Here is a 15,459-nt window from a genome sequence, read left to right as displayed (position 1 = left end):
TGTATCAAGGTTTCTTTGCTGAAGATCACAAAGGAAGAAGTTAACAAAGAAATCTTCTCTCAGTAATTTTATGATGTACGTGTGTTCCCTTCAACACGAACAGGCTTTTTAAAAGTCACTTTGTCTCACCTGTATCCTTTGTCTATGTGACACAATTGCATCATTCCGAAGCAGATGCTGACAGCCCAGAAATGGAACCACAGCTAAAAGCAGAGACTAGTCTTTCAGTTGTAAAATCATTTTTATTGTTACAAATATACGTATGAATAAAATCCCTTTAACCTGTAACATAGGTGGGTATCTGTGAAATTTGCACTCCCTCCCTCAAAAGCAGAAATGTTTTTACAGATGTCAAACTATTTTTCTCGTAGAATTACACATTGAAAGGAAGCTAATATGCAGACAGAACTGAAGAAGGCCTCTAGAAAACACCAATATTAATAAAATTTCAATTGCCCTCATTCCAATCAACTATATACATTAATATATGAATGTGGAAGCATAACAAGATTATATGTCATTCAGATCCTTCTCTGTTGTGCTTTTTGACAGTACACAAATGTAAGCGTTGGAGATTTATGTACAGTACAATAACAGGAAGAAAGAGGCTCCCTATGGGAGAATGTAAAAACCATACCCAAGCATTTAATATATATAATCTATACAAATTATTTTATTAGTGTGCTCTTTTAATATAATTACAATGTGCAATTGCATACCGCAAGAATATATTTATAGGTAAGTCACGTGCAGATCTGACACATTTACATTCAGCAGTACAACACATTACCTGCTGTACAGTGTATTAGTGAGAAACAGGGTCCAGTTAATCAGCTTTGCTTTCTAAATGCCCCAATGCAGGGCAGTCTTTGTAGCTGCTTCCAAGAAATTCAAGTAGAATACACGAAAGAGTTGCTGGCTTTAGCAAAGGCATGGAAAGGAATGTCTGGATTGTACAGAAGGGGAACTAAAAACCAAATCAATGCCAACTGATTGTACATGTAAATCATGATCAGAGTAGCAGGGCCTCTGCATGGACATGTACCTGTGGTGAAAGAGCAGCTGGTAAGGAGGGCTGTTGGTTGCTGTACCCTGATTGTTATAAAAGCTCTTGCCCCATGAAGCACTTGCACTGAGAGCTAAACAAAAATAAAATCTTTATCTGCTTCTTCTCCGGAGTCACTGGACTTGCTTCCCTGATGGCCGTCTTTGCTCAAGGACCTCTGCTTCCGCTCCTGGAGCTCTCCAGCAGCAGGGCTTCTTTTCGCAGCTGTACAGAAGAGAGAAGCACGTGTTACTAACGATGCCAGAGGTGGCAGCGGGCAGGGGGATGTCGCTGGGCCGCACGGGGCTGCTCCTGCTCCCGCTGAGCAAAGGGGTGAAAGAGCCAGAGAGAGAAAAGCAAGAACTCTGCTCACGCTCCATCCCACCGGTGGGCATAAGGGCTTCCCAAAATGAAGAAGCGAAGGCTCCTGCTGTGTTCGTGCAGCACGCTGGCACCTCAGCAAGGGCTTTCGCCAGGCCTATAGACTTTGCAATGAAACAGAAAAGAAGGCCTTAAAACCTTGCTAAGACTTCTGGTCCTATGACTGGTCTAACACTGCTATGGAAACTGGAGAGGTTTTCATCCTCTTCAAGGGCAGCGAAGATAGGCGAGGACTGACAGCCTCAGAAATCCGCCGCCTCCAAACAGAACCAACCTTTAAACCCAAGTGACCGTGTTGGAAGTCACTCCTTTCCTCCACTCCAAACCAAACACGGCAGTTTTGCACCTCCCTTTTCGAGCCCAGCTTTGGCTCCGCCGCATCGTGCGCGGGGCGACGGTGGCTGGCGCAGCTGGGAAGCGCCGCGGCCGCGTCCAGGCCGCCGCGCACGGAGCCGCGGCGCTCACCGAGAGGCACCTGAGAGGCACCGCGGCGCAGCACCGCGTGTGCCTAAACCCACCGCCCGCAAAGCAGCTCAGCCTTGCTCTGTGCTGCCTCCGCACACAAGGGTAAAACCACACTCAAGGGTAACTTCTGCACAGAGCCGACTGCAGCACCGCAGCTTTTGCAACTGACTGTAAGGACACCTTAGAATGAGCTAATACGTAACAACCCGATTATGACGGTGAGGAGAGAATTGAAATCTCGGTGCGTTAAGGCTGATTCTGCAACATGAAAAGAAAATCATTTTACACATTTGGGGCTGGGCATAGAAAGGGGCAGGTGGGATGTTTCTTTCCTTTTCCTTGAGCAAATGGTACAGATGATGGAAACCTACAGAAAGGATCCACAATCTATCAGAAACATGAAAACTGCGGGTACATGTAATTGCATAGGATGTTCAAATATATCATCAATATATTTCAGAAAAAGAAAAAAGCAATTTTGAGTCACTGTTTAAACAAACTAGTTAAGAGATAAAGAGGAGCACGTAAACGTACCATTTTGAGAACAGGATTCTTCTGTATTTGAAAAACATGTTTCAAACAAATGTTCATACAGTTTATTGAGTTCACCATAAGTCAAAGCTGTTCTTCGAGAAGAGCAGCTTAGGCATGTGGTGGGATCTCCAAAGTTCTGTTTTTTATATTTGTTTGTTTTTGGTTTTTGCTTATGTGAGCTTAAGAGCAAAGCACTATGTCAAAATATGCTGATTTATCCAGTTCTCAAATGACTGTATAAATGATGCACTGAAACTGGCACTAACAACATTCAAACCGAAATGTCTTGTAGCACTTCAGTGCACACATCTTAAAAAGGCAGATAAGCACATGAAGTGTCAGAGTCCACCTGGAGCCTACTTGCATGGCAATGTGCCACAGTTACCATAAGGAGCTGTAATGGCTTATAACGAGCAATGGTTTGCACTTATACAGCCCCCTGGGCCAGAGGGTCCCAAGTGCTACTCACCACTGGCCAGCGGCGCTGGCACCAAGGAACAACACAAACACACCGTGATTTGCCAAGCTTTTCAAGTCACAAATTTGTCATGGGCTAGACAGAGATGATTGATGTCCCTCAGAATCTTCACCTCTCTCATAAAGCCAGCCCCCTCTTGTGGCTTCCTTGCTACTGCTGCGTCTCAGTGATCGTTAGTGCCAGTTGTCGAGCGCTCGCAATGAGAAATGAAAAGGGAAACTTCTAACCAGGAGTTGGCTGTGCCTTCCTCTGCCCAAGCACATGAGCTTCCTCTTCTGCACTGGCAGCACACTGCCCCGAAGCCGTTTTCACTGCACCAGATGGCATGTCACAGTCATGATCTGAGTCTCTTTTTGGACAATCTCCTGTTTGTTCTAGCAGGGAAAAGGATTCATTTATACCCCTGAACTGTTCTGTAGGCCCACATTTGGAAAGTAGTAAATAGTGCAAATAATTTTATTTATCCACCCCACCCAACTGTTCAAAAACTCAATATGCTAGATGCTTGCTTAAATTCAGCCTGCACATGTGCCTATGTTGGTATGTGCAGCCCAGTCTTACAGGCAGGTGTGTGGAGCGGTGTCTTTTGAGGTTGCGCCACATACTGCAGTTATACTCCTTAACATAAAGCAATTCTATAATCAAGTATCTTCTAATTTGCAAAGTTCAGTGCAGTAAATATAATCAGGTTTACTAATCAACAGCTTAGGCAGACTTGCAGTGATTTACCAGTTGCAGAAATAAATTGAGCATGCTGGTCTGAAAGGAAGCACAAAGCAAGGGAAGAGGAACGTGTGAATGAAGAAGTAGAGCAGCAATAAATGAAAAGGACAACTTGATAACTAAACCATCACCACCACCACCACCACCAAAAAAAACAGGTATTGAACAGAATATATTTCTGAGAAACATTATGCAAATGACAGCAGCTCCTTAAAGGCCCAGAAACCAAATTTCTGACATTCCAAGCTTTAAGTGCAACACAGCAACAATTAATAAACCATGCATTTGGCCAAGGCAAGGACTAAGGGAGCGAGGAAGAAGGAAAGCACAGGATCCGACCCCTTTTTTGTATAAGGATTTGCAAAGAGCAGACTTTTAAAAAGATGAACTAATTGTGTCTCTCCTCATTTGACTATAGCCAACTGGAAAAAACTGTCAGATCCCTCCTGTGTACTGGAGACTGCTGTAATACAGAACGATCGTGGTAATGATCCCATATTCCCTGCTTCTCTTTTATGCCTCCTCTCATGATAGGGAGATGGAGAAGTGATGTAGCATAAGAAGTATGAGATTAACCCCATGTTAAAACACAACCTTAACAAGTCCCCATGATATTGCATACCCTTAAGTAAAAAGTTATCTCTCTCAGTCTGATGAAAAGCTGGCCCAAAAACAAGCAGCTTAAGTATTTGCTAGGCAGCAATTGGATGAGTCTGTTGGGCCAACAGCCTTTGATGGTCTCCATTCTCAACATGATGGCACTGAGGGTTTGGTGCGCCCGGTCCCCAAACTGTGGCCCTGTTAACCTGTCTCAGGGGAGATCCTGATAGGACTAAAAGCAGGAGAAAAACCCTGCTCTGCCTTGCTGTCTAATGACAGAGCTGCCAGGAACCACTTGAGTGCTGGTGCCATCAGAGGACCCTGGAAATGAGCCACAGATAGCTGCAGCTTTTGGCAGCATGGACTGTCCAAATCCTCAGCTTCTTCCAGCTGCAGAAGTCTTGGGTGTGCCATGTCCTGCTAGCTTTACACAAACTTAATGAGACTGTATTTGTTCTGCTGAAGTACTTTTGTAACAAACAGCAGCCCAACAGCACTGCACAGATGGCTGAACTGAGAGCCAAATACCTGCAGCCAGCCAGATACCCCTCAGGTACTGACAGGTCCAAGGAAGGAAGAGGTCTCACCACCAGATTTCTAAACCATTTCTAAAGTTCCCATTTGCATCAGCTAATACCATGTTGAACAAGACTTCTGTGACTACTTCTTACATTTGAGACTTTTGAAAGAAGCCTTAGCTCTTCTGAGAAACAACCACGGTCAACAAAATGCATCAGCAAAAGTAGGAACTCAGAGCACATACAAAAAGCAGCAAAGAGAAGGCAGCTTGTGTGTCAAGGGTAGCAAGGCCTGCCCTGGCACAGGAGGACGCGCCGGCCAAGTCTGAGGTGAGCGCGGTCCCATGCAGCGATGCCACCGAAAGGAGGGCACATAGGGCAAAAAGCGGGCTGCAGTGAGCAAGGACACGGCTGTTCCACGGCTGCCCCACATCTCCTGATCCAGGGAGCTGCACTGAACATGAGCCTGTACGGCCGATGCCGAACAGCTTCTTGATCTGGGCTGAACCAAAATACAATTCACATAACACAGGAATCTCATAACAATTAGGCAGTTATGACTATCACTGTAAAACAGTCACCATATCAATAACTTGAGATTTATCTTCTGTCACACGGTGTGATCAAAGGAAAAGAAGAGCACCAACCTGGGGCAGGGGGTGATCAGCTACCTTTTCCTTGCTATTTTTTCCATCAAAATAAATTACCTTCTTCCCTCCCACGTGAAAACAAAGAAATTGGGGAACTATGGCACACTGATTTCAGGTAGCAGACAAGCATGTTGGAACAACCATTATGCTCACAGTCTTACCTTCTTGAGAAAATGATCTGATTGTGGGGCTGTTCTGACCGTCCTTTTCTTTATCAGAAGGAACTTTCTTTAGCACGGGTGGAAGCAGGGCAACTTTGGGAGAACCAGGGCCAGAGGGAGACTCCGGAGCATCCTCTGTAGAGTACCACAAGTGAAAAGGGGAGAAGTTATACCTCTGCTGCAGCTCACAGAAGTGTTGGTTGTACAATGCAAGAATCCCAACACAATGCACAAACAAGAAACACCCAGAATCTGTGGTAAAAAAGAGAGGGATTCAGGAAAACTAATACATGCTGCATAATATCTGGACCTCTTAGTGCAGAATTAATAGTTAACTCAAATGTAACCCGGAAATTACCAGGAATTTATCTAACTGTTGAGTGGCCACCATAAGGGAGTCAATCATTTTATATTCTGCAAAGGGAAGAGATAATCTTCCAAACTGTCTGAATGGATACACTAGTGTTCAGGACCTTCTCAGTGCAAGTAGCACGCACGTTACATGCACACCAAAAGCTTGGTATCAACATAAGCATAGGCATCGTGCTTGGCGAACACAGCCACAGGTTTTTGAACCAAAATTCATGCCGAGGAACCACTTTTGGTCTCTGACAATGTGAGGACATCTGAGCTGTGATTACTCGTGCTCAGGTTACTTAGCAAAAGTTTCCTACCATTCATTCAGGCACACCATTGGAAACCATGACGGGAGCACTCCTGCCTGCCCTTATCACTGTGCCCGGGTGTGCTTGGACAGCAGGCTGGGACAAGCCCTAGGACAGGAGTCAGACTGCAGCAGCGACAGCGCTGCTTTCATCTACTACCTGGCCAGCTGGCCTACTGCTAGTAAATACTAATTACGCTCTATATTAAGCCTGCAGTATGTTTCCTCTGCAGAAAAAGACACCTCAGGTCTTTCTGATACATCAAATTTTGAGATCACATATGATCTATTTTATAGATTAAACAATATCAAATAGGTCACACTTTCCTATTGTATTCATCTTCAGGGGCATCTTACTCAAGGCCACTCTTATTTTCATGGCCATTTTAAAACGATCGATAAAATATAAACTCATCTAAAATCTGAAGGTTCTTCTGTACTTGAAATCGAAAATGACATTTGACTCACTAGTGTGCACAGACAGACTAAGTAATGCCCAGGTACACATCAACAGTAGGGAATAGGCTGTAAATTGCCTCCTTAAATGTCATCTTTCTAAGGTCCAAGTGGGAATTACAGCAATTAATAAGCTGTACATTTGCTATAGCACCATAAAGGAGTCTGTAAGTAACTTATATACTTTTTTCAGTTGTAATGGCTATACTACAGAGGCACACATATAATAGAAAGAGGGAGTTCTGACAATGTCCAATTAAGTAATGGGCAGGCCCACATACAGAGCTGCTGAAACCCTTTGAACTAGCAGATATCTTGAGATAACACCTGGGCAGGAGGAAAGAGCATAGCAGAAGGTAGTACTCATTCCACTGGTAGCCTTGCAGGGTTGTAAAAGCACAATTATTAATATTTCCAATAACAAAGTGATAAGGAAATTGCTTTTAAATCACTAATTAGATCATTCTCATCAGTGTGTTTGAACTGGGGCAGAAGGATCTACAAAGGAATAAAGTCAGGAGCAAGTGAGTGAAGAACCTGTCCCCCTTCACACTTAACTTCTGTTCAGGGCTGGGCCGTGGGTCTCTCCTTCACAGCCCAGAGGATCAGCTCCAAAAGGACCCTGCCAAGGAGAAGCAAAGCCCCCAAGAGCTGCTCACCAGTGCGAGAGGCAGAACGGGGTTTCTGCGGGAGCGTGGGCCGTGCCGCCAGGCTGGGCTTGGAGGGCTGCAGAGGGGGCTTGGGGCTGGTAGGAGCATTGGAAGAACCTCTTGCCTTTGTGCCAGCTTCTGCCTTTGGTTCAGCTTTTGCGTTTTTTTCTGATGATGCTGAGATGGAGTCACCTTTACTTGGGGTGAACCGATTCTCTGGAAGAGTCTGCTGGAGTTTAGGCACTAAAATAAATGAATATATGTAACACAACACCCTGCAATGGAGAAGACGCACTATACGGCTACGTACATGGAAAAGTTTCATCATCAGTCCATGCACACACACACACACACAGAGCAGTAGAGCAGTGATAAGGGAACTCCTGTTATTTCACACACAAAATCACTGCAGCAGAAGCATCTGAAGACATCTGTTCTTAAGGACACTGAACTCCATGGCTGTTGGATGCTAGGTTGCAAACAGCAAACTGTCTGCCCTACTTTCCTACTTTACAGCCTAGAGAAGGATGAAAGCTTATATGCAGCAGGTAGGACATGTTTGAACTGGTACACAAGTTTGGGACTTCAACCACTGAGTCTTTATTCTCTGTGCAGAATCCTAGGCTCACTAAAACACAGGCTGGTTGCCTTTGTACCTGGCAAAGCCAAGTTACATGCTCACAAATGCTGACTTGACTGACCTGCTTGTCATTCCCATGCAGAAATTGAACTTCTGGCAAGAGTGCTGAGCATTTTAAGTGCAATGTGAGTGGCAGCTGAACTGGAGTTAAACTCTAGCTAACCATAAAACGGTGTATGGCACATATGTATTTGTGCAAGAAGATAAGAGGCAGAAATTGTGCCTGTGTGCATGCAGTAAAATTTTGCACCGCAGGCAAAACAGCAGGTTGCGTTCCGCACCTCTGCGTGTGTGTGTGAACATGTGTGTGTGTGAGCACAGTCACACACACATACAAAATAGCAGGCAATATCCAGACATAAAGCAAAGGATTAAAACAAACACACATCAAAAAAAACCCCAACCCCCCCCCCCCACACACACACAACCTTATTCTTCCTCAGAAAAGCTATCTACAGTTTTCTAGCAACATCCAGTAATTTTCCATTAACTTTCTGGCCTTCCTAACCTCAGGCCTGTTAATGTTATTAGAAGACGGTAAGTAAAAATAAATTAACCCGAAACAAAGACAAATTGTAGTCACAACAGCAAAGTGCAGCCTGAGGGAGCTCTCAAGCAATGGTGGTAAAAAAACCCTTTGACAGCTGCAAGCCAGAAAGAAGTGGGGCACAAACTGCAGGAAGGTAGGGGTGAAATGCGTCGTACTCGGTGAAAAGGACCGGATCAAAACTGGGATCTGACACCCACAGCTACTCACTCTAACGCTCACAGCATATACTCTTTTAGCTACTTTGACTTCGGGCTGACATTATTAGGAGCTATATATATTATAGCACACGGATTAGTGGGCTAATTTAAAAGGGCTGATTAACAGCGTTTGCTTCAATGGATTCTCTGCATGCTGCCTTTTAAATCACTGTTTGGTTTAAGGTTTTAAAAACTCAAAATGGATTTCTGAAGTGACTCCTTAACCAAGATGCACCCATTTGCACTTAGATTTGAGCCTTGTTTTTCAGACTGGTTTCTGTACATTCTGGCAATCCTCTGTGCCATGTCTGATATATGCCTATTCTAATAGCTGACAGCCAGGCTGGTATCTGTATGGGCTGCTATGAACCTTGCAAATTTTCAGGTCTTCAGCAATATTCAGGAATCTCACTTCTTTCTGTGTAGGCGGCTTTGCTGGCTCCTGGGTCCATCTGCAGCTCTGCTGACTCTGCTACAATGCAGCACCCTTTTGGGGCAGCCGCAGGCACTTGCATCAAGCACTTGCCCTCCTTCGCAACGCAGAGCAACCAGCCATCAACTTGGCCCCAGAACTAACTAAATGAGAAGCGCTGTCAAATGCATGAGAAGGAGCACTTGTTCCTAATCCTTTTCACCTAGCGTAAGCTCATGTTTTGCTTAAGAAATCATAAGCACAAAATTTGCAGGGGAAAGTGTAATTTTGAAGTCAGGCATGTTGCATTTTCTAGAGGGAGTTTATACAGGAAACCAAGCAGCTGTACCTGTACCACTTCCATCCAGTCGTTCGGAGCTCACCGCTGTGTCACAAGAGTCTCTGGGAGTTATGTCATTCCCAAGTTTCTGAAAGAGTGAGAAAGGCCCTCACATTAGCCCTCACATTAATAATCTGTAACTAATGCGACTCAGTGCTTCTGTTAGTGAAAAAGCTCTAATTCAGAAACCAGAAGGCAGAGAAAGCTGTGCTGGTAATGAAGGCTGGATGCACTTCCTCATTCTTCTTTCGTGTCTTGGGAATGTAAGCGTGAAGAAAACCGCACTGATTTGGTGACTAACGCTGCCACGTGTCTAGCAGGGCTGCAGTGACACCCTGTCTCCTGTGACAACCCTGCCAATGTGCAGGAGCCTAAATTAAAGGTTCAAGTTGAAAATTGCCTCTTCTTCAAGGACGGTTCCATATTTGAACAAATCCTGTTTAAGGTACAACGAACAAACAAACAAACAAGTCTTTGTGCCATGCAGCGCGTGCCAAACAGGAGCGCTGCCCTTTGGGGCTCACCAGCCCAAACACCAGACAGACAGGAGATGGCAGGAAGCAAGAGAATGGCGCCAGTAGGAGGAGCACACATTATCTAAAATAGTGACGGATTTATAGGGAAAATGGAACTGTAAGGATTAGCATAAAGGAATGAAGTGTCTCTTTTTCAGAGTAAGGAAAAGAACGGAACTGCCGAACATCCGCTGTCCCTGTGTGCGGCCTGACAGGGCAACTGCCTCCCTGCACCTCCTCTGAGGATTGGAGAGCATCCTAAGGAGGGCCGTATTAGAATAAACATCCACCTTCTTGTGCTGTAAAATTACCCTGATACTACTGTAACTGTATAATTTAAAGGGATTCTGCTTCTGTAGTTTTTAAGTATGAAACTCTCTGTAAAAAAAACCCACCTATAGGCAAAACAATATTTTTCTCCTTGGTCAAAAGCTGTGTGCAGCCCCTTCTAGAAATGCAAAGCTTTGAACAGCTACAGTTGTAAAGTCCTCTGCCATTAAAAACAAGATATTCCCCCCACCTCCCAAGCTAGCAGCAGTGCTATGTTTTGCACCAGTGGGCAGAGACTCCTGCTTCTCACCTGGTACTGGCATTTTGGCTAAATTCTCACCTCTCCACCTCCTAAAGCCTTTTATTGTTTTTGTTTTTTAAACTGCTCTCCACTTTTCAGATTTTTCTTTCACGCCTTGGCAAAAATAACTTTGAGAACAGATTTTAGCAATGATTTCCTTATGGAATGTGAATTCACATGAACTTTCAGCAAAATACTAATTTCAATAATGTAAAATGTCAATATGTAAATATGAAGATATTGCCCACTACATTCCAATTACATCATGCAGATAATTTGGGATCTACTTTTAAAGGTAATGTGCAAATCGGGGAAATCTTGCAGTTGGGTGCAATCTGGCACGAATCAATGGCTACAAATGAGCCTTGCTGAAGGTATTTAAAAACCCAGTTTGTAAACACTAGATGGAGCTAAAAGATCTGCACGTTTGCTGAGAGAAAATACTAATCCATGTGTTTGTCTGCACCATTATTGCCAATTCACAAGTCGTTTTCTAAGCAAAAGAAAACAAAAAAAAGATTTACCATCTTTCCATGTACAGTGCACCTGCTCCTCACTTGCGTCTCTAACAAGACTGCGGTAGGGTATGAATGAAATAGTAAATTCCTTCTGGCTTTGTTTTCATGTAAAATAGCTCAGAATCTAAGCAGCCATCTGTACCTTGAAGGAAAATATATGTTTTTTCTATCCTAGTAGGATCCTGATAAAATTTGAAGATACTAGGGGAGTTGGTACCATACCCCTCCTAAACAATATATGAGCAGTGGGGTGCTGCCTTCTGCAGCTCACCCACAGGATACTGAATTACTCACATACTCGACTTCAAGAATATGATCAAGAAAAACACAAAACTAAACTGTTCAATGTGGCAAACCAGGACAAGGCAGGAGGAAATTCGTTTTTGACCAGCTGTTCAATTTTGTGCAGTTTGAACGACATTAAAACGGAAGAACTCTGTGCGTACACTTCTGTGTACAGACTCCTATTCCAATTCTGTTTTCTTGTCACGTGTTTTTCTTTAAAAAAAAAAGCACAACATATTTTTGCATTCCATAAATATCAGCTTTTGCAAAGCTTAATGAAAAAAACCATATTTTTTAAATTTCAAAATGAGTATTAACTTCATAGCTTCTTCTCACCATGCTTATATACTAACAAGAGAGACTAGTAATAAATCTGAAAGGAAACAGGTAACTTAATTTCCAGTTGGAAAAAAAAAAGATGAAAAACATCATGGAAAGCATCTCCTGGACATACTGGAAAAAGGCCGTAATCTCTTTTTTAATGGATGAAATTCAGGTTTTCAATCAAGGCTATGAAAGCTAATCAGCTAAACGGGGTATGGTCTTTTACTCTCCCCACTTAAAAAACAAACAAACAAAAAAACCCTCAAACACATTATTGCTGACCTGACTGATTGTAGATCACAAATACTAAGCAAAAGTTGGGCATTGTGCAGAGCACCAAGCACACACATTTTATATAACTGTAAATATTTATGTTATCTGGAGTAACTCAATATTTCTTTAGTTACAGGCAGACTGTAATGCTCTCCTTCACAATATAGCATATTGATTGAAAAGCTGCCCTCTTGGAAATGAGTGAGACTATTCCTGGCACTGTTCAACTGCAATCAGAAAGGTGTGAACTGGCCATTTCTTCAGAAAAAATACTTTTAACCTGAGTGACCCTTTAATAGTGGACTACAGGGTTAATTTGAATCTGCCTCTTATAAGACTCCAGTGTTTGCAACAACAGTTCAAACATCACATCTGGCATTATAAAAACATAGAAAAGGCAAAAATGACACCTGAGTGGCTTGTTTGGTCACAGCAAGACAATTGTGCAATGTATTAAAGGAAGAAAAATACATGGGAAAGCATGTAGATGATCTCTGTTGTAAGATAACATCTTCCAAATGATGGCTGGTAATGGCAGAGAACGGACAGCATCTGAGCAACCTGCATGCTGAAGAAGAGGAATGAAAAAAAGGCCAATTTTTTGGCAATTTTAGGATATGCTAACTACAGTCGGGAGGGAGGGAGCGCATAGGATGCTAAAGTTCAGGAGAGAAAATAAATATCAAATGAAATGGTTTGAGAGCAAATGATTTGGAGCAGCACATGGATACCCCTACTTATGTTAAGTGCCTGGAGCAGGATTCTTCCTCAGTGTTATCATCTCACAAGGGGAAAAAAAGGGACAGGGAAAGGAATATGAACAGAAAATGTGCAACTTTTTTTTTTTTAAACATATAGCTGATTTCTTTGAGTGCTAATGTTCATATAAATACATCAAAGGCACAAGAATGATTCGCATCTACGTAGGATGCAAAAAAGCAGAGAAATAAAGGAGTGCAGTAAAGAAAACCATAAGCAGCATGTATGTAGATGGTATTAGAAGCCAAATTTACTTTTCTGCATGGGATATATAATTTTAAACACAGAACACACCATATCTCTCGAATTTGCTACCTCACCTTCCACAAGAGAGCAGTGTAGACATTAGCCAATCCAGTTAACTGTCAGACCCCTGAAGGATGAGTGTGCAGGGGACACACAGTAAGAGGTCTTTCCTAGCTTTCATTTCTGCTAAACATGCTAATATTAAAAGTGAACAAATCACACATCAGTTAGCACGGAGATACCCGAACTATGCTTGCTAGTGGGACAGAAGTTGCTCTGTAATACATGGGAACTATGATAGGTCTTTTTTTACGCCTGCATTGGCCTGACATCAAGCAGAAGTGATGTCACCTGCTCCACATGAGGAGAAAATGCAAGTCTGGGGCACATCTCCACGTGTGCGGCCCAGTCCTTGGCCAGGATGCTCATGTTTGATCACCACAGTACAGAACTTTTCTCCTGCACTGACACTATAATCCCTGATGGAAAGCAGGACTCAAGTGCCAACCACCAGCCCTCCTACTCCCTCCCATGAAATGGCCTAGCTCTCGCTCACTTTGCACAACAACTCTTGAGAAATCAAACAAATTGCCTTCACCTTCTGGGCAGAGGCTGCTCTCTTCTCCTGTTTGGCTTTCATTTCTGCCAGCAGGCCGCTGCCCATCACCTGCACGCCGTACCTCCGACCCCCTTGTGGGCTTCCTTTACTGTCACCTCTCTCGGCCTTCACAGCATCATCTGGCTGTACCTCCTCGATTGAGTCTGGCGTCTTTAGCTCCTCAGACCGCTCTGAACCACCATTCTGCTCTGCAGGTTTGGCCTCCTTCTTACTTGCGTCCACAGCTGAACTTTTTGCAGCAGCCTTGGGTGAGGAGGGCTCCTCTGACACCAAAACAGTCTGAGGACGTTCAGATTTGGAGCCTCGTGATTTGATTAAGTTAAGAAAGCCACTCTTCCGGGAATCCCTTTTCTTCTTCTCTTCACCTGCTTCGCTGGGCTCACTGCTGTCTGAACTTTTTGTTGATGGTCTCCTAATAAAAGACAGAGACATTTTAAGCTCCTTTTTCTTGCACTCTTCCCTCTACTTTAAATAGTTTCAGAAAACTTATTTTGGGCAAAGTTAACCTTTTGTATCAACCATATATCACGTGAGGCCCACTCATTAGCTGGCATCTCTAAATTAAGAGCAGGACTATTGGTACGGATCACAGTGTCTGAGGACCACCATGCTGGCATGCTGTAGTGACAACAGGCAGTCATTTCAGCTGCACTGGGCACCTGGCTGCTTCCAACACCAGCTACACGTTGCTTCAGGGTAGTTCTGCCGATGCACATATGATTTCAGATTGCTTTTTTCTGTTTTGTTCTGCCCACTGTTAGAGGCAGGATAACTCTGATCAAGTATGTGACTTGCACAGCTTTGGAGATGTCATCCTGTAGGGGCATCAACAAGGAACTTGTTGGCTCAGTCACCTTCTCTTACTAAGAGAGCTAACAGGGTCACCTTTAAAGTTACTACCTTGTCCTCAGAAAGTTATCACCAGTAAACTTTTTCTATATTCAGCTTACAAGTAGAGTATCCATGCTTGAGGGGAGAGCAGAGGACACAACAAGTCTGCCTATGAGTATCCCAACCAGAAAGAGTCCCCAGTGGAACAACTGAGGACAACTAATAGGGACAAAGACCCTGAGTCACGCACGTGGCCAGGGCTGCACAGACAGAGACACATGCAAGCTCACAGGGACATCAACTGGGTGGCCAGCAGGCCTCCAATGGGGGTAGTATGCTAACTGTATGACCTTAAGCTTGCTAATCCGTTTTTCAAAGCTACGTGATCTCATCATCAGATGTGTATCACACATGGCTTCACATGTCACCATGGATATTTATCACTCATACTGACTTTAAGACATTTCCTGCCACAGTTATTTATCAGTTAACACGTACCATTTTACTTAATGGATGTCACACAGAGCGCAGAAGAGGTTATAAGTTGTCTGGAATTTGTTCTAGCTTTCTCGATTATTATATATTAAAAAAAACCTATAAACATATATATATATATATAATATATATATACACACTTTCATATAAATATATTTGCACATGCAAACCTGCACTAGTGCAAGAATATCTAGGTACTAAATACACCACTACCTACCAAACGATTAGCTGTTTCTCTCCGTATACAAAGCTGAAGGAAACACATATCTTTCATACAAACATACTGCTGAAATCTGAAGCACTTCACATTTGTCAAACAAGTCTTTAGCAAGAATTTCTATATCAACATAAATCTATTGCTTCTTATCTGAATGTGATAGTAAAAACTGAAGTAAAGACTGATGTACAGTTCTGCTTTAGCACTAATGAGCTGTAGTGAAGGCTGGTATGAAGTCAACTGAATTATAAAAATGTTCACTAGGTCAAGTGAATTATAAAGATATTCACTAGCCAATAATCTGTTCCACATGATTGATTAAAACAATTTATTTCAAAACCG

At 43.2% G+C, this 15,459-nt stretch overlaps 1 protein-coding gene across 5 annotated transcripts in view; it reads right to left on the bottom strand.

Annotated features, from left to right (window-relative positions):
• Positions 1-222: 222 nt before the first annotated feature.
• The window catches only part of CARMIL1 (capping protein regulator and myosin 1 linker 1), a 173,427-nt gene continuing 158,190 nt past the window's right edge, over positions 223-15,459 (bottom strand). For 3 of the 5 annotated variants that reach the window (XM_088533402.1, XM_088533403.1, XM_088533404.1), the window contains 6 exons: positions 13,554-13,986; positions 9,474-9,552; positions 7,335-7,568; positions 5,556-5,690; positions 3,131-3,277; positions 223-1,270 (listed from right to left, as the gene is read on the bottom strand). In XM_088533402.1, coding sequence (XP_088389528.1) covers positions 1,140-1,270; positions 3,131-3,277; positions 5,556-5,690; positions 7,335-7,568; positions 9,474-9,552; positions 13,554-13,986 — 1,159 coding nt within the window. In that variant the 3' untranslated portion in view covers positions 223-1,139. The remainder of the gene's footprint in view (positions 1,271-3,130; positions 3,278-5,555; positions 5,691-7,334; positions 7,569-9,473; positions 9,553-13,553; positions 13,987-15,459) is intronic. The other 2 variants (XM_088533405.1, XM_088533406.1) reach the window with 1 other exon arrangement.

Source organism: Tinamus guttatus, unplaced genomic scaffold (genome assembly GCF_059628265.1).
Source record: "Tinamus guttatus ecotype Peru unplaced genomic scaffold, ASM5962826v1 Tinamus_guttatus_pri_ptg000497l, whole genome shotgun sequence".
Lineage (NCBI taxonomy): Eukaryota > Metazoa > Chordata > Aves > Tinamiformes > Tinamidae > Tinamus > Tinamus guttatus.
Note: the sequence above shows the minus strand (reverse complement) of the source record. Positions and strands in the feature narration are given on the sequence as shown.